We start from the raw sequence: 24,541 nt of genomic DNA on the forward strand, positions 1-24,541 counted from the left end.
AGGAGGAAAAGGGCAACAGGAAGAGGTTGAGCTATAGAAAGGGCCCTATAGTGAAGCAACTAATGTGATCAATCAGAGGGTATGTAATACTGGAGGACGGAGCCTCTTTAAAATGCAGGAGGTACATAAACAAATGTATCAAAGTAAATCACCAAAGAAGTGTGGGATGGAGGGAGGGGGAGGGAATGGGACGGGGGCTGGAGGAGGGCTAATTGGATGATGTGTGCTTGTATATCCTCTCAAGTCTTGTACTCCAATGTGATTGATATATGACTACAATGCACCAATTTAAAAAATAAATTAATTAAAAAAAATAAATAAAACGTATCTGCTTAAAAAAAAAAAAATGCTCCTGGGTTCAATCCCCAGTGCCAAAAGAAAAGAAAAAAGAAAAAGACTTAACAACATACCTTGTAAGAAATGATCCAGGCATATTGGAGGGAGCTCAGCAGTGCCGGTCGGGAAGCCCACCCACACACCCCGGGGAATTCAGTGCGCCTGTGCTTCTCTGTGCTGCACTGGGGGCCGTGGTGTGCTCAGAACAGCAGATCCTGCTCTACGTGGTGAGGCTGTGGGCCTCTGTTCTTGGAGGGGAGATAAAATTCACTACTGCTGAGTGCTCGATCTCACAATCTCTTCAGAACACATATACTGTCTTCTCTTATTTAAAAAAATATTGGAGCCGGGCATGGTGGCGCACGCTTGTAAACCCCATGCTTGAGGCAGAGACAGGAGGATGGCACAGGTTTGAAGCCAGCATGCTGGCTTAAGAGACCCTGTTTCCACATAAAAAAGTATAAAAATAGGTCTGGGAGTGTTGCCCGGAGATAGAAGGGCTTCCAGGAACCCCAGTACCACCAAAATATATACATATATATACATATATATACATACATATATATATATGTATATATATGTATGTATATATCTTGGAGAGGGGACAAGATGGCGGCGGTGGCAGCCAGGATTCAGGAGATGCAGACAAATCGTATCCAATCCACCTTGAACTTCTGGAAAAAAATCTTTGTGAAGGGGGACTGCTTCTGCCGCACATCCTTAAGAATAGAAGACCCAGAAACAAGTCCACACACTTTCAGCCAATTGATTTTTGACAAAGAGGCCAAAAACATACACTGGAAAAAAGATAGCCTCTTCAACAAATGGTGTTGGCAAAACTGGTTAACCATAGGCAGAAAATTCGATGTTAATCCCACTTTTTCACCCTGTACAAAAGTCAACTCACGATGGATCAAAGACTTGGAAATTAAACCAGAGACTTTGAAGCTCCTTGAAGAGGGCATAGGTCCAACACTACAACACATAGGCACAGACAAACATTTCCTCAACAAGACCCCAAAGGCACAACAAATTAAAAGGAGAATCAATACATGGGATTGCATGAAACTGAAGAGCTTCTGTTCAGCAAAGGAAACTATCAAGAATCTCAATCGAGAGCCAACAGAATGGGAGAAGATTTTTGCCACCTACACCACTGATAGAGGACTAATATCTAGAATATACAGAGAACTCAAGAAACTCAACACTAAGAAAACAAAGCATCCAATAACAAAATGGGCAAATGAACTAAATAGACACTTCACAAAAGAAGAAATTCAAATGGCCAATAAATGCATGAAAAAATGCTCAACATCACTGGCAATCAGAGAGATGCAAATCAAAACTACCCTGAGATTTCACCTAACTCCAACTAGAATGGCCATCATTCAAAACACAAACAACAACAGATGCTGGCGAGGATGTGGAGAAGTGGGAACTTTAAGACATTGTTGGTGGGATTGCAAATTAGTGCAACCACTTTGGAAAACAGTATGGAGAATCCTCAGAAGAATGGGAACAAATCTACCATTTGATCCAGCAATACCACTGTTGGGTATCTACCCAAAAGAAAAGAAACCAAACTACCAAACTAATGCATGTGTATCTATGTTCATAGCTGCACAATTCACCATAGCCAAACTATGGAACCAGCCAAGATGTCCATCAACAGATGAATGGATTACAAAACTGTGGGATATGTACACAATGGAATTTTACTCAGCCATCAAAAAAAACTCAATTACATCATTTTCAGGGAAATGGATGGAACTGGAGGACATTATGCTAAGTGAGATTAGTCAGGCACAAAAAATAAGAAATTGGATGCTTTCCCTAATATGTGAGAGTTAGGGAGAAAAGAGGAGCAAACAAGACAACCTAAAGGAGGAGAAATAAGGGGGAAGAGGAAAATCTCTAAAGCTCACAATGTACTTAAACATATCGAAGTCAATCACTAAGCCAAGCAAGGGAGGGAGGGACGGGGAGGGAATGGGGTGGGATTTGGGTAGGGGTTAAATCAGCGATGAGTACATGTTTGTACACACAAGTTTTTTTTACCCCAATAAGTTGTATGAATATAATGCACCAATAAAAAAAATTAAAAAAATAAAGAAAGAAAGAAAAAAAAGAATATTTTAAATAAATTCATCTCATATAAAGCACACCTAAATATGTTGAAGTTATATATTTTTATTTTAACGTTGGAATAAAGTTTTGATTTAAACTTAAGAATGCAATAAAAAAAAAAGAATTCTGGACATCATACCATGTAAGGAAGATGTTCAGTGAAGAACCAGGAGGAAGGTGGCGGCGGCAGGGGCAGAGGTGACCAGTATTTGGGAGAGGCAGAGATCTGATCCAATCCACCTTGAACTTTTGAAGAAATCACCCCAAAGGTAGCCTGCCACCCCGCACATGCTCAGGAATTCTGGACAATATGCTGTATGGGAAAGTTGTTTGGGAGAGAACCAAGATGGTGGCAGTGGCCAGTATTTGGGAGACACAGAGATCTGATCCAATCCACCTTGAACTTTCGAAGAAATTGCCCCAAAGGTAGACTGCTACCACCACGCATGCTCAGGAATTCTGGACAACATGCTGTGTGGGAAAAGTGTTTGGGAGAGAACTGAGATGGTGGTGGTGGTGGTGGTGGTGGCAGTGGCAGTGGCAGCGGTGGCAGAGGCCAGTATTTGGGAGAGGCAGAGATCTGATCCAATTCACCTCTTTGATCTTTTGAAGAAATCTCCCCAAAGATAGAATGCTACTGCTGCACATGTTCAGGAATTCTGGACAACATGCTGTGTGGGAAAAGTGTTTGGAAGAGAACTGAGATGGTGGTGGCAGTGGCGGTGTCGGTGGCCAGTATTTGGGAGAGGCAGAGGTCTGATCCAATCCACCTTGATCTTTTGAAGAAATCTCCCCAAAGGTAGAATGCTACCGCCGCATATGCTCGGGAATTTGGGACAACATGCTGTGTGAAAAAGGTGCTTGGAAGAGAACCGAGATGGCCATGGCAGTGGCAGCAGTGGCCAGTATTTGGGAGAGGCAGAGATCTGATCCAATCCACCTTAAAATTCTAAAGAAATCTCCCCAAAGGTAGACTGCTACTGCCGGCCATGCTCAGGAATTCTGGAAAACATGCCATATGGGAAAGGTGTTCAGGAGAGAACCGAGATGGTGGTGGTGGTGGTGGCGGTGGCAGCAGTGGTGACCAGTATTTGGAGGGGAAGACAGATCCAGTCCAATCCACCCTGAACTTTTGAGGAAATCTCCCCAAAAGTAGACTGCCCCTGCCCTACATGCTTGGGAATTCTAGACAATGTGCCAAGAGGTAGTGTTTGGAATGTATCAGAGGGAGCCCCACACAGCTGGGTTGGGCTGCCATGCTGCGTGTTCTGGGAGACACCAGCCTTCATGACCACCACACTCCTCTGCGCAGCGCAGGAGGCCAGGGTGCACATGGAGCAGCAGAGCCTGCTCTCTGCAGCGAAGCTGTAGACCTCTGCCTTCGCAAGGGAGACAAAATTCATTGCCACTAGATATTCGGGCTCCTAGCTTTTGCAAAAGACATGTACTGCTTTTTCATATTAAAAAAAAAAATAAATGGAAGAATGCCGGGCATGGTGGCGCATGCTTGTAATACCCGTGCTTGGGAGGCAGAGACAGGAGGATCTCACAGGTTCGAAGCCAGCCGTGCTGGCTTAAGAGACCGTTTCCAAATAAAAATATAAATAATAGGTGTCTGAGAGTGTAGCTCAGAGGTAGAAGGGTTTTCAGGAACCCCAGTACCACAAAAAATAAATAAATAAATAAATAAATAAAGGAAGAAAAAAGGGAACATCTGTAGACGACCTGCTCACAGTGACAGATACCAGAGCCTGCTGCACAGCAAGGTCAGGGCCAGGGTCTCTGAGGCCAGGATAGGAGCCTGCCAGGTGGCAAGGCTGGTGCCAGGGCCAGTGAGGCCAGGATCAGAGCTTGCCATGAGGCAAGGTCAGTGCTGGGGCAACTGAGGCCGGGATCGGAACCTCCCACACAGTGAGGCCAGTGCTGGGGCCTTAGAGGCCAGGATCAGAGCCTGCTATGAGGCAAGGCTGTTGCTGGGGCCAGCAAGGCCAGGATAGGAGCCTGCCTTAAGGCAAGGCTGGTGCTGGGGCCTCTGAGGCTGGTATCGGAGTCTGCCATGCGGTGAGGCCGGTGCCGGGGCCACCGAGGCCAGGATTAGAGCCTGTCACATGGTGAGGCCGGTGCTGGGGCCTCCAAGGCCGGGATCGGTGCCTGCCATGAGGCAAGGCCTGTGCTGGGTCTCCGAGGCCAGGATTGGAGCCTGCCGAGGGGTGAGGCCAGTGCCGGGGCTAGTGAGGCTGGGATCAGAGCCTGCTGTGAGGCAAGGCCCGTGCTAGGGCCTCTGAGGCCAAGATGGGAGCCTGCCATGAGACAAGGCCTGTGCTGGGGCCTCCGAGGCTGGGATTGGAGCCTGCCGAGGGGTGAGGCTGGTGCTGGGGCCAGCGAGGGCGAGATCGGAGCCTGCTGTGAGGCAAGGCCAGTACTAGGGCCTCTGAGGCCAGGACCGGAGCGTGCCATGTGTTGAGGCCGTTTCTGGGGCCAGCAAGGCTGGGATTGGAGCCTGCCATGAAGCAAGGCTGGTGCTGGAGCCAATGAGGCCGGGATCAGAGCCTGCTGTGTGGTGATGCTGGTGCCAGGGCCAGCGAGGCCAAGATCGCAGCCTGCCATGAGGCAAGGCCTGTCCTGGGGCCATGGAGGCCGGGATCAGAGCCTGCTGAACAGCAAGACCTGTGCTGGGGGCCTTCGAGTGTGGGATCGGAGCCTACAATGTGGCATCCACAGAGAAATATTACAGAAAATGAAAAATCAGATGCTTTCCCTATTATGAGAAAACTAGGAAGAAATGGGTAATAGGAGGAAATCTAGTTGAAGAAAGGGCCCTATGGAGGAGCAATTAAGGTGACCTATCAGAGGGAATGGGATGGGGGAGATGGACTCTTTTTAAAGCACATGATGTACGTAAACAAATATATCAAAATCAATCACTAAATCAAGCATGTGATCGAGGGAGGGGGAGGGAATAGGATGGGGATTGGATAAAGGCTAATTGGGTGATGTGTGCTTGTATAGCCTCACAAGTCTTGTATTCCATTGAGACATTTAACTACAATGCACCAATAAAAATATATTAAATTAAAAAAAAAACATTCCTTGGGCTCTGTCATCCTGACTCTTGGGCTGAGCCTTCTCATCAGCAACTTCTTGGCTGTGGATATTGGAAAGGCCACTTCGGAACTGTCCCAGGCAGGGACTACAAGCTCTGCTTTAGTAGAGGTTTGCCAGGCGCCAGAAACATCTCCGGTACTCCAGCCAGGAGCAGCCAATGGAAGGCGCTGCCAGGACCCCTCCCACTCCCCCAGTGGCATCCCGGCCTCCTGCCTCCCTCCAGATCGCCTGGCCTGTTCACTCAGGAGTGAGGACGCGCTGGCGGCAGCTTTGGCAGCACCAGGGCTGCAGGACGCTGGTCTGCCCTTGGTTCCTGGAGGAAGCCTCAGCCTCTGGAAGATGACTTGGAGACAGGTCCTCCTCCTGTCCTGCCTCTCGGCCACGGTGCTCCTGTCCGGTGCGTACATGGGAGGGTGGAGGGTGAGCTGCACAGCACGAGACTTACCTTCCATGGCAAATCCTTGCAGGTGGCACAGATAGGAAGGGGTTGTGAATTGTCAGGGCCATTGGTGTGTGTCTGAGTGTGTGTGTGTGTGTGTAAGGCACTGAAGGCACTGTATTATATAGAGAAATACATCACAGAAAAAAAAAGGGGGTAAAAACAGCTAGCCTGGTGGGTTCCCGGGGAGATGGTATGCGAGGGACACAGGGCCCCACATAAGGTCTGGCATCCCCAGAAAGGGCTGCCGAGGCTCTGTTCCAGGCCGGGGCTCCTCCCTCTGATGCTGGAGCCTTCCCTCTCTTATCAGTGCTACGAGAGGGGACCTGCGCATCGGTGAGCAGCAGGCAGGCGGCGGGAGAAGAGCCCCAGGAAGGTGAGTGCGGGGCCGCCCTGGCGCCGGGCAGGTGGAGCCGCTTCACCTGCAGCGCTGGACCCCGCAGCCCTGGAACCCCAGTGCTAGTTGTGACGTCTGTCTTGGTTTTCAGGCGTGAACCAGAAGATTTTCATGCAGGAATCAGATGCCTCGAATTTCCTCAGGAGACGCAGCAAGCGGTCCCCCAAGTCCCGAGATGAGGTCAATGGTAAGGATGCAGGGTGGGGGCTGCCTTCTGCACCGCGGAAGCAAGGGTTCAACAAGACCCCTGGGCATCAGGGAGATGAGGCTCTGATGCAGGAATTATAATGTGACCCACATTTCCTTGATTGTGTTGGCATTGTTAGGGGCTGGGAGGAAAGGAACAGTGAGATATTAAGATGCATCCCTAGCTGGGTGTGGTGGAGCACGCTTGTAATTCCAGTACTTGGGAGGCTGAGACAGGAGGATCAAGGACAGCCTCAGCTATACTGACACCCATCAATCTAGTGAGACTCTCTTTCAAAAATAAAAATAAGCCGGGCATGGTGGCGCACGCTTGTAATCCCCGCGCTTGGGAGGCGGAGACAGGAGGATCGTGCAGGTTCAAAGGCAGCCTCGCTGGCTTAAGAGACCCTGTTCCAAATAAAAATATAAAATATGTCTGGGAGTGTAGCCTGGAGGTAGAAGGGTTTCCAGGAACCCCAGTACCACCAAAAATGATAAATAAATAAGTAAATAAATAAATGAATAAATAAATAAATAAAATAGGGCTGGAGGTGTAGCTCAGAGGTAGAATGCCCCTGGTTGAAATCCCTAGTAGCAGCTGGGCGTGGTGGCATACACTTTTAATCCCGGGATTAAAAGTGGGAATTCAGGATTAAAAGGAAGATCAGGGTTTGAGTACAGCCTCAGCTACTTAGTGAGGCCTTTTGCAACTCAGTGAGACCCTGTTTCAAAATAAAGAATAAAAAATAGGGCTGGAGGTGTAGGTCAGAGGTAGAATGTCCCTGGATTCCATCCCCAGTACCGCAAAAATAAAATAAAATCCTTAGTCATGCGTGCTCGTGCGCATGCGCGCGCGCACACGTGTGTACACACACACACACACACACACACACACACACACACACACACGATGCAGCCCCACTCTGGAAAGTGAACAATTGTAAAGGAGGAAATTTATGCCCCAGTACAGAGGGATCACAGCCCTTCCATGCATGTTCTGGAGGTATTGGCGCGGTGCACCGTGGAGCAACTGTGTCACAAGCAGGAAAAAGCACAGGGGACAGGCGTGCTGAGAAGGGTGGTTTTGATGACAGCTCTGCTGCTAAGTGGCCTCAGCCGCTTCCTCCCTACGGTCCTAATTTCCTTATTTATAAGCCCCTGGAAGAGCTGCGTCCAGCCAGCAGTGTTTTCCAAAGTCTTCATTTCCAGTGCATTTGGGTAAGTAAGTCCGAGCCTGCTGGTGGCTCCTGGTCCACAGCTGAGGGACCCTCGTGTCCTTGACCTGTAGACCCTTGAAGACATTTGTATTTCCTACCCCTGAGCTTGATTCTGCCAAGACTCTGAGCTCAGACTGTCCTGGGCAGGCCTAGGGCTTGACTCTTTCCTTGTGTGTGTGGCTGAATGAACTCTTTGTGTCTGGGAGCAGACGCGGTAAGGTGACTTGCTCAGTGAAAAGAACAGGACTGTTTTCAAATGATGGGCAGTACGGATGGAAACACTTAGAGATGAGATTCCTTAAAAAAAAAAAAAAAAACAAGTTTGGATAAGTAAAACCACACTGGAAAAATTTCCGGGCCTCACACAGTTGGGGTTTAAAAGTTAGCCAAGATCAACTGGATAGCTGTGCTAGAGGTTGGGTCGTTTTTGATTGAAATCAGAGAGGCACCCTCTGGAAGACTTCCAGCGGGAAAGACAAGTGACTTTAGGGCAGGCAGGCATCTTCTGTCCTCTTCAGCTGACTCAGAACAATAAGGTGCCTGATAGTCGGAGGCCCCTCGGCTTGGCGGGAGCCATGGGAGACCCAGGACAGTGGGGACACTCTGACAAGACAGGAATGCCCTGCAGCCACCTGGCCGGAGCCTGCGGACGGGCAGGGAGCGGTGGCCAACAGTCGCTAAGGCTGGGCCAGGGGCAGGTGACAGCTCAGGCAACTTGCTTTTGGAACAAAGTCACCGGCACCTGACTTCTCTAAGCTTCGGGGGTCAAGCAAGATCCAGGTTACTTTAGGGTGGAAGGAGAAGGTGACGAGCTCCTGTTCTAGAGGAGGAGTGTGTGCGATACCTACGGCAACGCACAGTGTGAAAGCGCCATCTTGGCCGGGCACGCGGGCACGCCCGGAACACCAGCGTGTTCCGGAGGAGGGAGGAGCCAACGTTCAAGGCCAGCAGCACAGGGAGACCTGACTCAGGATACAATAAAAAGGGCCAGGGACAGAGCTCAGCGGTACAGAGCGCCTGGGTTCAGGCTCCAAGATCTAAAACAAACAAAAAAACCATTCGACCCAAGAGTTAAGTTGTTCTTACTTATTGCTTCTCTTTTATTTTCTCTTCTTTCTTCTCTTTTTCCTTCCTTCCTTCCTTCCTTCCTTCCTTCCTTCCTTCCTTCCTTCCTTCCTTCCTCCTCCTCCTCCTCCTCCTCCTCCTCCTCCTCTTCCTCCTTCTTCTCTCTCTCTGTCTTTCACTGGAGATAAACCCTGAGGCAGTGTTTAAGCCACACACCCAACCTTTTTTTTTTTTATTTTAAAACAGGGTCTTGCTAGGTTGCTGGGAGTTTCACTAAGTTCCTGAGTTGGCCTCAAACCTGTGCCCTCCACTCAGCCTCCTAAGTACCGGGATTACAAGCATGTGCCACCACGCCTAGCATTTACTTTCTTTTTTTTTTCTTCTTCTTCTTTTTTTTCTTTTTCTTTTTGGTGGTACTAGGGTTGCTGGAAGCCCTTATACCTCTGGGCTACACTCCCAGACCTATTTTTATTTTTGGAAACAGGGTCTCTTAAGCCAGCGCACGCGGCTGGCTTCGAACCTGCGCGATCCTCCTGTCTCCACCTCCCAAGCGCGGGGATTACAAGCGTGCGCCACCACGCCTGGCCGAGCATCTTATTTTCTTTCTTTCCTTCCTCCCTTCCTTCCTCTTTATCTTTCTTTCTATTTGTGGTACTAGGGATTGAACCCGGGGCATTCTATTTCTGAGCCACACTCTCGGCCCAATTTTATTTCTTATTATGACACAAGGTCTCACTAGGTTGATGAGAATCTCACTACTTGCTGAGGACGTCTTTTAATCCTTGACTCTCCCAGTCTCCGCCTCCCCATACGGGATCACAGACATGTGCCATTGCGCCCATCTTAATTCCCTTGAGGTCCCAGCATTTAGTTTACCTCCTGGCTGTGACAGGTGCTAAAAATGTTGAATGGACTTGATGGTATTAATCAATGTCAGATTAACTTTAAATCGCATTTGTAGCCAGGCGTGGTGGTGTACACTTGTAATCCCAGAGTTTGGGAGGCTGAGTCAGGAGGATCACACAGGTTCAAAGCCAGCCTCAGATACTTATGAGGCTCTCAGCGGCTTAGTGAGGCCCTGTTTCCAAATAAAATAAAAAATAGGTCTGGGAGTGTAGCCCGGAGGTGGAAACGTTCCTTATGAAATTTCTTTTTATATCCTTTTCTTGGTACCTTGTAATTGCATGTCACAGTGAGATTCACAGTGACACGTGGATGTGCTCGTCACTGGTGTATTGGCCTCTGTATCCCACCCACCCCTCCGCTTCCCCCCACACTCGGTGGTGATGGGTAGTGACACCCTCAGGTATGGACACAGCCTTCTTCCATCTGTTCCTTCCTTCCGCTCTGATTTCCCCTCCCTCGCTCCCTCCCCAGCCCCTGCCTCCATTCTCCTGGCCTCTCTCCTCATTGACTGCAGCCCCTTGCGTTTCATATTTTCGTTGTAGCTTTTGTATATGAGAGAAAACCCAGGACCCTTGACTTTCTGGGCCGGGTCAATCTCACTTTGCAGAATAGTCCCTAGTTCATCCATTTCCTGCAAATGACTTAATTTTCTTCTTCTTTATGACGGAGTAGACTTCCTGTGTGTATGTACCTCTCTTTGTTTCTGTATTCATCCCTTGACAGACACCTACTGGGTTCCATAATTTGGCTGTTGTGGAACTGTGCTGCTGTAAACATGGGTGAGCCTGTTCCACTATTGTATTATAATGTTAATTCTTTTGGAGAGATACCCAGGGGTGGTATGGCTGGGACATACAGTGGTCTCATTCCTAGTATTTTGTTTTATATTGTTAAATTATTTTTTGTAGTACTGGGGGTGGAACCCAGGGGCTTTTCTATCTCTGGGCTATACTCCCAGACCTATTTTATACTTTATTTGGAAACAGGGTCTCACTAAGTTGCTGAGAGCCTAAGAGGCTGGCTTTGAACCTGCATGATCCTCCTGTTTCAGGCTCCCAAGTGCTGGGATTACAAGCGTGCACCACCACGACCAGCATCTCAGGGACAACTTTTGACTCTTCCTTTCACAGCGGAAAACAGGCAGAAGCTGCGGGCTGATGAGCTGCGGAAAGAGTATTATGAGGAACAAAGGAATGAATTTGAGAACTTTGTGGAAGAGCAGAATGATGGTAAGAGCAGTCTGGGCCGTGTCTGCGTGAGGGGCTTTCTTCCTTTCTTTTGTGGGGGATTGAACCCAGGGGCATTCTACCTCCAACTTACACCCCTAGCCCTTTTTTACTGTGTGTGTGTGTGTGTGTGTGTGTGTGTGTGTGTGTGCGTGTGTGTGTTATGAGGAATGGAATCTGGGGGCATTGCACCTGTGAGCTACACACCCAGTCCTATTTCTTAGCCTTTGTTTTTTGAAACAGGGTCTCGCTGAGTTGCAAAGGGCCTCAACTAAGTAGCTGAGGCTGTCCATGAACCATGATCCTCCAGTCTCTGCCTCCGGAATGCTGGGCTTACAGGTGTGGGCCACCGCATCCGGCTTTACTTTTTGTTTTTGTAACAGGATCTTGCTAGGTTGTTTAGAGTCTTACTACATTGCTGAGGCTGTCTTTGAACCTGTGATCTTCCTGTCTCGGTCTCCCAAGTGCTGGGATTATAGGTGTGTGCCCTGAGCCTGACTAAAGTGCCTATTCTTGCAAATCAAGGGTGGACACATGCATAGAAGTCTTGGAGGTCTTCTTTGACCAAGGAACTGGCCACAAGGATGGATGGAATGAGGAAGGTCAATGGAGCAGCCCCCAAAGGGCCCTCCTCAGAGCGCGGCCAAGGAAGGAGCTAAGAGTGGGGCAGGTCTGGCCTCCCCGGGGATAAAGAGGAGAAAACATGGAGCTCATCTCAATGAGTTTCCTTGGCCTCTACCCCACAAATGCTTCAGGGGCCTCCAGCTCCACCTTGGGGCCTTGTTCAATCCATCCATCTTCTGGACCCTTCCCTGAGGCCCCTATAGTGGGAGAATCTGGCTTCACCTAAGCTGTCTTGGCTGATGAAAATCACCTGTTCTAGGTGATAAAGGCTGGATGTTTCAGCCTTTCCAAGCACTTTGTCATAAAAGGGCTGCCTAGCCAGGCGTGGAGGTGCACGCCTGTAATCCTAGTACTTGGGAGGCTAAGATAGGAAACTGGCAGGTTCAATGACAGCCTCAGCAAGTAATGAGAGTCTCAGCAACCAAGGGAGACCCCATTTCAAAAACAACAACAAAAACAAAAAAATCAAGGGATGAGGGTGTGGCTCAGAGGTAGAATGCCTCTGGGTTCAATTCTCAGTACTGAAGAAAAAAAAAAAAAAAGATGCCCAACCAACTTTGAGCGTATCTGGAGGAGCTGAAGGCTAACCCCAGCTCCAGCTCCAAGCTCCAGCCCCAGCTGGGCTTGGCTCTGTGAGCCCGGCCTTGGGCACCGAGCTCCTAAGAGCAGTTTTCAGCACCACGGGGAGCGCCGACTCCAGGCTCACAGGGGGAGGGATGGTTCCCAGCAGCCATCCTGCCTCATGTATTAAAAGGGCCTTTTTCTGCTGGGCGTGGTGGTGCACCCTTGTAATCCCCGTGCTTGGGAGGCGGAGACAGGAGGATGGCACAGGTTTCCAAATTTAAAAAAGAGACCCTGTTTCCAAATTTAAAAAAAATATAAAAATAGGTCTGGGAGGTAGAAGGGCTTCCAGGAACCCCAGTACCACAAAAAAAAAAAAAAAAAAAAAAAAAGGGAGGCCTTTATCACTGGGTGTGGTGGCCCAAACTTGTAATCCCAGTACTTGGGAGGCTAAGACAGGAGGATCGCGGCCTCGGCTACTTAGTGAGGACCTTTCCTTCACACCCTGCAGTCACCAGGCTGTCCCATCAGCCCAAGTCACCGGGCTGTCCCATCAGACGCCAGTTTCACAAGAACCAAAACCAAGTTCATAGGTTTTTAGGGGGAATTCTGCATTTGAGAAAACAAAGGCAAAGGAGATGTTTTAGGTTTTTAACCCTTGACATATTTTTTTTCTGTCTGTTTTTCCATTCTCCCAGCATTTGTTTTATTTTGTTTGTTGCTGGGGATTGAACCCAGGGGTATTGTACCTCTGAGCTACACCCAACCCCATTTTATTCTTTATTTTGAAACAGGGTCTCACTAAGTTGTGCAGGCCCTCACTAAGTAGCGAGGCTGGTGGCCGCACTCCTGCGATCCTCTCTCTCAGTACTGGGATCGCAAACGTGCACCACCACACCCAGCTCCAATTATTTCTAAAAGCAGAAATTTGCATTTAAAGCTTAGGAAGCACAGAGCAGTGTATAGAGACCCAGCACTCCACTGGCCCAGGTCAAGAGTGACTCCACCATGAGTTTTTCAAGGTGTGGTCTGCGGTGTCCTCTGGTTGCTGTGTGGGTCCTTCTTGACGTCTCCATTGTCTTCTCTGAGCAGGTGACTGTGTAAGGCTCTTCCGTGTTCGCTGGCTGTGTGAGCTCTGAGCCCAGACGCTGGCCTTGGCTCCACTGGCAGCCAGCCGCAGGGACCTGATCTATAAAACGAGGCCTCTGGACTCGTGTCTTCCGCTCCCTTCCGGCTCTGATCTTGAGGACTCCAGGGTTCACAGGCGCACGTGGCTCCTGACTCCTTGGGGCAGGCATCCCCGAAGGTCCCCATCCTCTCCAGCCTCACAGCGACTGTCTTTCCTCCCCAGAGCAGGAAGAGAGGAGCCGGGAGGCCGTGGAGCAATGGCGGCAGTGGCATTACGACGGGCTGTACCCCTCCTACCTCTACAACCGCCACCACATCTGAGCCACCTGGAGCAGCCTGGGCAGCTGGAGACGTGTCCCCTGGCTGCCAACCTGCGGTCCCTCCTCCTGCTCAGCCGCTGTTCCCACAGTAGTGCTCCTGTCCCCGACAGCTGAGAGAATGGCCGCGAAGGGAGGAGGGCTCGTGTTTGCTTATAGCTAACAAATAAAAACGCTGGCTCAACCTTTGGAATGACCTCTCCGGCTCCACCTGAGTGGCTGTGCAGCTGTGAACCCTGAGTCACGCTGAGTCTTGGAAAGGTTGTCCTCGGAAGTACTGTTCTCTCTTCTCCGGGGTCCTAGTAGTTAGTCACGTGAATGAAAGAAAAAAAAAAATACAAGCCAGGTGTTTGTGGCACTCCCGAGTACAAGGGAGGTTGAGACAGGAGGATCAAAGGTTCAAGGATAGCCTCAGCAATTAGCAAGATTTTCAGCAACTTAATGAGACTTTGTTCTCTCTCTGTCTCTCTCTCTGTCTCTCTGTCTCAGTCTCTGTCTCTGTCTCTCTCTTCTGGACCTGGGATTGAATCCAGGGGAATTCTACCTTTAAGCTATACCCCCAGCCCTATTTTTATTCTTTATTTTCTTTACTTTTATTCTTTTTTTTTTTTTTTTTTTTTTTGGTGGTTCTGGGGTTCCTGGAAGCCCTTCTACCTCCGGGCTACACTCCCAGACCTATTTTTACATTTTTATTTGGAAACAGGGTCTCCTAAGCCAGCGCGCGAGGCTGGCTTCGAACCTGTGCGATCTTCCTGTCTCTGCCTCCCAAGCGCGGGGATTACAAGCTTGCTCCACCACACCTGGCTACTTTTATTCTTTATTTTTATCCTTTATTTCAAAATTAAAGTTCTCACTAAGTTGCAGAGGGTCAGCCAGGCGTGGTGGTGCATGCTTGTAATCCCAGCATTCGGGAGGCTGAGACTGGAGGATCGCAGTTCACGGACAGCCTCAGCTACTTAGTGAGGCCCTCTGCAACTCAGTGAGACCCTGTTTCAAAATTAAGAATAAAAACTTGGGCAGGGGGTGTAGCTCGGAGGTCAAATGCCTCTGGATTCCATCCCCAGACCCACCAAAAAAAAAAAAAAAAAAAAAAAAGTTGCAGAGGGCCTCTCTAAGTAGCTGAGGCTGGCCGCTAACCTGAGATCCTCCTGTCTCAGACTCCCAAGTACTGGTATTACAAGCATTTGCCAGCAGGCTTAGCTGACCCTGTTTATAAATAAAAATATAAAAGAGCTGGGAATAGAGCTCAGTGGTAGAACCCCGCTGGGTTTCAGAAAGAAAGAAAAAAGAGGCAGGCAGGCAGGTAGGCAGGCGTTGCCTTCACCTGGCTAGACAGAAAAGGAGCCACGGTCTGGCCGGGTCAGCACGCACCACCCCCTTTCGCTGTGGTGAGTGGTGGGTTCTCATCCCCGTGCTAGGGAACAGGTGGACAGCCGCAGACGATGCTGACTCAGGCCACCCCGCGGCCATCTGCCTGTTGTGTCTGCGGGAAAGAACGGCTGGGCTATGCAGCTGTCAGAAGCTGGGGCGGTGTGGAAGAGGGGCTGGTTTAAACCAACAGCCCGGCCTTGCCTCTTCACGGGGCGTGCGTGGTGTGTTGGCTCTAGACAGTTCTGGCAGGAAGGGGCTGAAGAAGAAAATTCTGTCACCCTGTCCCCCCCACCCCAACAAGGGCTCCTTTATACTCCAGGGTTTGCGAAGTCAGCCCAGCAGCCCTCCGGTAAAACCCGAGCCCAGTTATTTCCTTGGCCGGGGGAAGGATGTCATGACCAGGCCTCTGAGCAGCCACATTTCATCAGAAACTAGAAGCAATTTGTAGTTTTGGAGACGGCCTTGTCAAGAGTGTGGCCTTTGGGGCGTCAATTTTTTTTTTTTTTGTTATTCTTCTTTGATTACTGTCCCTTCATTTTTAAAGGGTCCCAGGGATGTGGTTGAAAACAAATTTGTCAAGGATTAAATTTGTCATTAATATTTGTGCACTAGTTTGGAATATGTTGGTATTTTATTTTCTTAAAGAATGTTTTAGGCTGTGCATGGTGGCACATGCCTTTAATTCTAGTACTTGGGAGACGGGAGACAGGAAGATCTTGGATTTGTGGCCAGCCTCAGGAATTTAGCAAGGCCTTCCGCAACTTAGTGAGATCCTGTTTCAAAATAAAAGTAAAATACAGCTCAGAATGTAGCTCAGAGGCAAAATGCCTCTCGGTTCAATCCCTAGTACTAAATACACATGCAAATAATAATAAAAATCACCATAATAAATAATAATTATTAATAAGAACAAAATATAATAAGCAACAAATGAAAAATATTTTGGGAGAAGCTGAGCATGGTAGCACATGCCTATAATCCCAGTACTTTGGAGGGTGAGAGAGGAGGATCACAAGTTTGAGGCCAGCCTCAGCAACTTAGCAAGGCCCTCAGCAGCTTAGTGAGACCCTGTTTAAAACTAAAAAATAACGCCAGGCATGGTAGCACATGCTTGTAATCCCAGCATTCGGGGGGAGGCTGAGTCTGGAGGATCGCAGTTCGTGGACAGCCTCAGCTTAGTTAGGCCCTCCGCAACTCAGTGAGACCCTGTTTCAAAATGAAGAATAAAAAATAGGGCAGGGGGTGTAGCTCCGAGGTAGAATACCCCTGAATTACATCCCCAGACATGCAAAATAAATAAATTAATTAATTAAAAATAAACTGGGCATGGTGGCACTTGCTTTTAATCCCAGCATTTGGGAGGCAGAGACAGGAGGATCATGGTTTGCAGACAGTCTCAGCTACTTAGGTCCTTTGCAACTCAATGAGACCGTGTTTCAAAATAAAGAATAAAAAATAAGGCTGGGGTGTAGCTCGGAGGTAGAATGCCCCTGGGTTCCATCCTCAGTACCACAAAAACAAATAACTTAATAAATGAAGAAAGAAAGAAAGAAAGAAAGAAAGAAAGAAAGCCAGCCTAAGGTATAGCCAAAAGATAAAACACCCCTGAGTTCAATCTCCAGAACTGTTAAAAAAAAAAAAGTTTTTGGAGGAACCCAATGTAGTGGCACCTACTGTAACCCCAGTAATTGGAAGGCTGAGACAGGAGGATTAGAGGTTTGAAGACAGTCTTGGCAATTTAGTGAGATCCTGTTTCAAAATAAAAATTAAAAAGGGCTGGGGATTTATCCTGAAGGCATTTGAATTCCCCTGGATGCAATCCTCAGTATTCCCTCCACCACACAAGGGAAGTTTTGTGAGGGACTGGGGGTGTAAACAGTCCCTTAAACATTGGAAAAAGAGATTGTGTGTGATTCAGGGGAAATTCTGCAATTTCTTATCAAGTGCCTTTTTTCATTTAGATTTTTTGGAAGGTGGTCATTGTCATGAGTCCAGAGTGATTTGCCTATTTTCTGTATGCTTGTTATGTGGTTTTTTTAAAAATCAGTTTCATTTGGCTGGGTTATTCCTTTCCAATTCATTTTCCTTTCTTTCTTTCTTTCTTTCTTTCTTTCTTTCTTTCTTTCTTTCTTTCTTTCTTTCTCCTTCCTTCCTTTCTTTCTTTCTTTTCTTTCTTTTTTCCTTTTTCTTTTTTGGTGGAACTGGGGGTTCCTGGAAGCCCTTCTACTTCCGGGCTACATTCCCAGACCTATTTTGTATCTTTTATTTGGAAACAGGGTCTCTTAAGCCAGCGCAGCTGACTTTGAAACTGACTTTGAACCTGTCTCCGCCTCCCAAGTGCGGAGATTACAAGCGTGCGCCACCACCACACCCGGCTCCAGTTCATTTTCAACCAATTATGTTCTAATGCTTTGGCAGGTTGCTCTGAATGTATTTATTTATTTATTTTTGGCGGTACTGGGGATGGAACCCAGAGGTGTTCTACCTCCGGGCTACACCCCCAGCCCTATTTTATACTTTATTTGGAAACAGGGTCTCACTAAGTTGCTGAGAGCCTCACTCAGTAGCTGAGGATGGCTTCGAACCTGTGCGATCCTCCTGTCTCAGCCTCCCAAGCGCTAGGATTACAAGCATGCACCACCATGCCTGTCTCTTTGTTTGTTTGTTTGTTTGTTTATTTATTTATTTTGGTGTTACTAGGGATGGAACCCAGAGGCTTTCTACCTCCAGGCTATACTCCCAGACCTTTTTAAAAAATATTTTATTTGGAAACAGGGTCTCGCTAAGTTGCCGAAAGCCTCACTAAGTAGCCGAGGCTGGCTTCGAACCCATGCGATCCTCCTGTCTCAGCCTCCCAAGCACGGGGATTACAAGCATGCGCCACCACGCCTGGCGTTATCTATTTATTTAAACATGGGACGCTTCATGAGTTTGCATGTCACCCTTGCGCAGGGGCCGTGCTAATCTTCTTTGTATTGTTCCAATTTTAGATTATGTGCTGCCCAAGTGAGCACAAGTTGCTCAAAATTTAAAATGTCCGTCTCTGGTTCTTAAAAGACTTGCTAAAAAAACAAGTCAGTTAAATATGAATATTCTGGTTTATAGTTAATCACTTGGGTATACTGTGATTTTATTTTATTATTATTTTTGTAGCACTAGGGATTAAATCCAGGGACATTCTACCTCTGAACTATACCCTCAGCTCTATTTTTTTTTTTTTTTCTTTTGTGGTACTGGGGATGAAACCGAAGGGCATTCCACCTCCAAGTATATCCCCAGTCCTATTTTTTAGTCTTTTCTATTTATTTGAAACAAGGTCTGAGTTGCACAGGGCCTCCCTATGTAGCTGAGGCTGTCCACACACTGTGACCCTCCAGTCTCCGCCTCCATTGGGATTACAAGCATGCGCCACCACGCCGGGCAACCCTCAGCCCTATTTTTAAAATTTTTATTTGGAAAGAGTTTCCCTAGGTTGATGAGAGTCTCTACTTGCTAAGACTGTCCTTGAACCTGCACTTCTCCTGTCTCAGCCTTCCAAGAACTGGGATTACAGACACGAGCCACCATATCGGGCTTACTCTGTGATTTTATGATATACTAACACTTTTTTTAATCCAATATTGGGATGGTTTCTGCTCATCGATTATTTATTTTATTGTGGTACTGGGGGTTGAAACTAGGGACATTCTACCTCGAAGCTATTTCTCCAGAACTTTTTATTATTATTCTTGTTTTAAAGCAGGATCTCACTCTGTTGCTGAATCTTGCCTGGCTAAGACTATTGTTAAGTTCTTTTCACAAAGCTCTTGCCCCTGCCCCCACCCCCCACCTTGGTACTGGGGATGGAGCCCAGGGGCATTCTACTTCCAAGCTACACGCCCAGCCCTATTTTTTTTTTTTTTTTTTTTGCGGGTCTGCGGATCGAACCCAGGGGCATTCGACCTTCGAGCCACACCCCCTGCCCTATTTTTTATTCTTTATTTTGAAACCGGGTCTCACTGAGTTGCAGAGGGCCTCACTAAGTAGCTGAGGCTGTCCATGAACCACGATCCTCTGGTCTCGGCCTCCCCTCCTGAATGCTGGGATTACAAGCGTGCGCCACCACGCCCGGCTTCCCAGCCCTATTTTTATTCTTTTTTTTGTGTGTGTGTGGAATGTTTATTTATTTATTTATTTTTTGTAACCATACATCACTTTGGAATACAAGACTTGAGAGGATATACAAGCACATATCATGCAATAAGCCCTCATCTAATCCCCATCTCATTCCCTCCCCCTCCCTTGATCCCATGCTTAATTGGTGATTATCTTTGATATATTTGTTTACGCACCTCATGAGTTTTAAAGAGATTCCATCCTCCCCCGTCCCCTCCCCTCTGATTGGTCACCTTAAATGCTTCTCAATAGGGCCCTTTCTACTACTCGACCTCCTCTTGTTACCCCTTTCCTCCTAGTTCTTGCTAATTAGGAGAAACATCTGGATTTTATTTTCTGTGCTATTTCTCTGTGCATGCCACATTGCAATTTCCGATCCCACTCTTGACAGCCCCAGTAGTGGCCTGGCCACCCGGAGGACTCTGATCCCGACCTCGCTGGCTCCAGCACCGGCCTTGCCTCATGGGAGGCCTCGATCCTGGCCTTGCTGGCCCCCGCACCGAACTAACCCCTCGGCTGGCTCCGCTCCCGGCCTCGGAGGCCCCAGCACCCGCCTTGCCTCACGACAGGCTCCAATCCCGGCCTCGCTGACCCTGGCACCGGCCTAACCCTTCAGCAGGCTCCTATCCTGGTCTCGCAAGTCCCAGCTCCGTCCTTGCCTCACGGCAGTTTCTGATCCCGGCCTTGCTGGCCCCGGCCCCGGCCTCACCCCTCGGCAGGCTCCAATCTGAGCACCCTCTTCACCCAGCAGGTTGTTCCACGTTCCTGAGGGTGCATGGTGGTAGTATTCTGCCTCTGAGGTAATTTCTTCAAAAGTTCCAGGTGTATTACATCAGATCTCTGCCTCCCCCGAGTACTTGCCACTGCCAATGCGACTGCCTCCATTTCAAATCTTTCCCAAGCTCTTTCCCCATACCACATAACGTCCAGTGTTCCTAAGCATGCACGACAGTAGCACTCGACCTTTGGGGTAATTTCTTCAGAGGATCAGGGTGGGTTGGATCAGATGTCTGCCTCTCCCAAACACAAGTCTCCACCGCCATCGTGGCCACCGCTGCCGCCACCGCCTTCCTCCTAGGTCTCCGCTAGACTCTCTCCTTACAGGTGATGTCTGGATTCTTAACGATGTAGAGAAGCAGAAGTCCTCCTTTGCGGGGAATTTTTCCAAAAGTTCCAATTCAGATGGATATGTTTTGTCTGCATCTCCAATATTCTAGCTGCCGCCGTTGCCATCTTAACCCCTCCTGAATATTTTTCTTTTTTCTTTTCCTTTTTTTTTAAAATAAGTGAAGAGAGTATGTGTGGTTTGGGGAGGATGTGGGATCAGGTACTCAGTAGCGATGAAATTTTTTTTTCCCCTCCCTTCCAAGAGTGGAGTCCAACAGCCTCACCACGCAGAGCAGAATCTGCTGTTCTAAGGGCACCGTGGCCTGGTCCAGCACCGCAGTGCTGGGTTCCTCTATACCTTGCGGCTGGGCCTTCTGTTTGGCATCGGGCCTCCCCGGACTCAGACTCGGCCTCCTGCCCGGTACCATGCCTTCCCATGGGTAGGTCGAGCCTCCCCCTCTCCACCCAGGGCCCTTCTGAGGAGGAGGGGGGTGCCAGCAGGTGCCCCATGCACGTCCACCAACCCTGCCCGGGGCCGGGGCCTTGCGGCCTGGGCCTCCGGGGGTGGGGGTGTCGCCTAAGGGTGCCCCGTGCGTGCCCACCCATCCACCCGGGGTCGGGGCCTTGCGGCCTGGACCTCCGGGTCCTTCCGGGTGGGGGGGTTTATTCTTTATTTCGAAATAGGGTCTCACTGAGTTGCAAAGGGCCTCAGGAGGATTGCAGGTTCATGGCCAGCTTCAGCTACTTAGTGAGGCCCTCTGCAACTTAGGGAGATCCTGTTTCAAAATAAAGAATAAAAAGTAGGGCAAAAGGTGTAGCTTGGAGGTTGAATGCCTCTGGGTTCCATCCTCAGATCCACACACAAAAAAAAAATAAAATAAACTCTCAGATCAACCAGGATCTCCTCAAATGCTCCGCCAGCCAGCTTTTGCTAATCTTGCTTACAGTTCTCACCCTGTTCTGATGGCCCGTGGTGACACAACACCTTCCCACAGAGAGCTTAAGGAAAACTTAAATGTGTTGATTTGATGAAGGCAATTAATTCTCAATGATAAACAGGAGTAAAAGGTAGGATTAAGACTGATTTCACTGAGCATATCTGAAGTTTCCCCACACTGCTGTAGTCCTTTTCAGCCCTGAATATTCTTCTTTTGCTACTGGGAACGGAACCCAGGGGGATTCCACCCCTGAGCTATATCCCCAGCCCTTTTTTTTTTTTTTTGTGGTATTGGGGATTAAACCAAGGGAATTCTACCTCTGAGCTACACCCCCAGCCCTATTTATTTTAGAACAGGTCTCACTAATTTGTGGAGGGCCTAAATTGAGGCGGCTGGTCATAAACCTGTGATCCTCCAATCTCAGCTTCCTCAGTACTGAGGTTACAAGTCTGTTCCATCACACCTGGTGGACAGTCCTTATTATTATTTTGGAAAAGGGTGTACTAAGTTGCTGACTATCTCACTGACTTGTTGAGGCTGAACTTTAATTTCCCATCTTCTTGTCTCAGCCCTCCAAGTACTGGGATTACAGGCACACACCAATGTACAAGCGTCATAACCCGAATATTTTAAGAAAGCACACAAAACATCCCAAAGGAAAGCTCTCCAAGATTTAGTATAGCCAAGAATTGATTCCATTATATCTTTAAATATTTAAAATAAAATTTTAAACAGGAAGGCATCCACATTCGGCTCACCATAAAACTTCACTAGCTTATTATACAACATATAAGTAAACGCAGACTTGGTGATGCCCTCTGTTCATACCATCTGTTCATATTCTTTGTGGCTGTCACACTTCACATACTTGCTATTGCTATGGTTTAAGTTTATGGAACGAATGCATCTATTCTAAATGAGCCACTAATAATATCAGACTTTTGGTTCTTACTAATAACTAAACGCTTTATCTTCTTGCTACTTAAAAAAAATCTTCTGAAAAGTGAAGCAGTCTCAAAAGCATGGTTATGAGGACTAACCTCAGGGGAAACACAGGAGTCACATACAATACCTTTTGTCCACAGAGCAGTAACAATTTTATGATTTTTTATTTTATTTTTTTGGTGGTACTGGAGGTAGAACCCAGGGGCTTGACTACCTCCAGGCTACACTCCCAGACCTATTTTATACTTTATTTGGAAACAGGGTTGCACCAAGTTGCTGAGAGCCTCACTAAGCAGCTGAGGCTGGCTTGGAACCTGTGCGATCCTCCTGTCTCAGCCTCCTGAGCACTGGGGTTACAAGCGTGCGCCACCACATTCGGCCAGTTTTATGATATTGTAGGCATGTGAATTTCATTTCTGGCTCTCAAAAACCAGTCCATTACCTCCCACAAATATTATATTCCTAGTATAATTCCATCTTGGAGGAAATCTACCTGATGTCTAACTAGAATTCAAATCTCAATACAAAAATCCTACCAATTTGTCCAGGCTTTAGGTGGTACCAACGTTTACTTGGGTCCAACAGTGTTTGGAAAATCAGCTTGTCCAGGCAGAGGAATCTAACTAAATCCTTGTGGTAATTTACATAGGGTTTGATCTGTATAATAAAATATATGGCACCTAATTACACGAGTCCATCTTTATGGTTCCTTTTCTTATGGTGCTAGGGATCAAATCCAGGGTATTCTACCTTTGAGCTAAATCCCCAGCTCTATTTTGTCTGTTTTTAATTTGGAAACAGGGTCTCACTAAGGTGCTGACAGCCTCACTAAATTGCTGAGGCTGGCTTTGGACCTGTGATCCTCCTGTCTTAGCCTCCCAAGAACTGGGATCATAGGTGTGTGCCACCATGTCCAGCCCTGTCTTTATTTTTTTCTCTGATACTGGGGATGGAACCCAGGGGGCATTCTACTCCCAAGATACAACTCCCGTCCTATTTTATTTATTTTGTGGTATTGGGGATGGAACCCAGGGGCATCTATCTCCAAGTGACAATTCCAGCCCTATTTTTTATTCTTATTTTGAAACAGGGTCTCACTGAGTTGCAAAGGGCCTAAGTAGCTGAGGCTGTTCATGAACTGCGATCCTCCTGTCTCACTCAGCATTACAAGCGTGCGCCACCACGCCCAGCTATTTATTTTGCAACATGGCCTTTTGCTAAATTTTTGACACTGGCCTCAAACCTGTGACCCTTCTGTCTCAGATTCCCAGTACTGGGATCACAGGTGTGGGCCACCACACCCAGTTCAGTTTGTTTTTCAGTAGTCATGCATGCTTTATGTGTGTTTTGGTAGAAGTGTCAAATCTCTTCTTAAAAATGACAAGATTTGTGCTGGACGTGGTGTTATCTGCCTATAATCCCAGTACTTTGGGAGGCTGATACTGCAGGTTTGAGGACAGCCTCAGGAATTAGTGACTTTCATCAACCTGAGACCTTGTTTCAAAAAAATAAAATAGGGCTGAGGGGGGGATAGCTCAGAGGTAGAATGCTGCCGAGACTGCCTGCTGCCTCGGCATCTATGTGTTGAGACCCCACTCCACATAGCCAATCGGCAACAAGCCCCGAGAAGGAGGTGTCGTCTCTGGCCAAAGTACCCCCCACTTTTAGATACCCTTCATGACTATTATTTTCTTGGTAATGATTCCTTTTAACTCTCTACACGAATTGCTCCGGTGATGTGAGATCAGGACTACGAAAGAAATTGAGTCCGTGGAAATAAATTCTCTAAAAATCTGTCTAAACGTCCTTGGCTCTGCTCAATAGTAATGAAAAAACTGGCTAGAACTCAGATGCTGTGATAAGCATTCCAGCTGCAGCAATCACAAATGGTCTCCGACCCTCATTCCTATCACTAACTTAGGTTAAGCCATTAACTCTGGTAAGGTAGCTCAGTTCAAGGTAACTGTTTACCCTTGAGATCCGACCTAGAGACAGAGAAGATAAAACCTTGTGTGTGACTTCGAAGCAATTTAGTTGATGAACAACTTAGTTGCCCAAATACAATAGAGCCAAGGAAAAAGATTGTTGACTTTTACGCCCAGTATGAGCATTCCCGGAGACAGAGAGGCTGGCCGCATGGTTAGGAATGAATATGACAAAATAAAGGACAGACATTCTAAATATATATGTATGAAGGAAAGGAAATACCATAAGAGTAAGAAAAGCATTTTTGCATGAAGAAGAGCTTATCATAAGAACGTCCCAACTGGGAAAGAAAGGAATTGGAAAGTTAGAAGCAGGTTGCAGAGGGCTTGTGACAGGGAAATGGATTATTAAAGATGGATAGGCTTTTAATAGGCTTGTTGTCTAAAGAAGAGTGTTCAGCAGTTA

The 24,541-nt window shown here is 47.7% G+C and overlaps 1 protein-coding gene across 2 annotated transcripts; it reads left to right on the top strand.

The window, feature by feature from the left end:
- Nucleotides 1–5,907: 5,907 nt before the first annotated feature.
- Nucleotides 5,908–13,638, top strand: UCMA (upper zone of growth plate and cartilage matrix associated; the record flags this gene model as incomplete). 2 transcript variants are annotated; one of them, XM_080717145.1, is made up of 5 exons in its annotated part: nt 5,908–5,965; nt 6,318–6,383; nt 6,496–6,591; nt 10,909–11,007; nt 13,541–13,638. In XM_080717145.1, the coding sequence occupies 5 exons, from the start codon at nt 5,908–5,910 to the stop codon at nt 13,636–13,638; spliced, it is 417 nt and encodes a 138-aa protein (XP_080573271.1). The 2 variants fall into 2 exon arrangements, with proteins under 2 accessions (XP_080573271.1, XP_080573272.1); XM_080717146.1 differs by lacking the exon at nt 10,909–11,007.
- Between the last annotated feature and the right edge of the window lie 10,903 nt (nt 13,639–24,541).

The sequence above is a fragment of the Muscardinus avellanarius genome, assembly GCF_963383645.1.
Source record: "Muscardinus avellanarius genome assembly, chromosome: 20".
In the NCBI taxonomy this organism is placed as follows: domain Eukaryota; kingdom Metazoa; phylum Chordata; class Mammalia; order Rodentia; family Gliridae; genus Muscardinus; species Muscardinus avellanarius.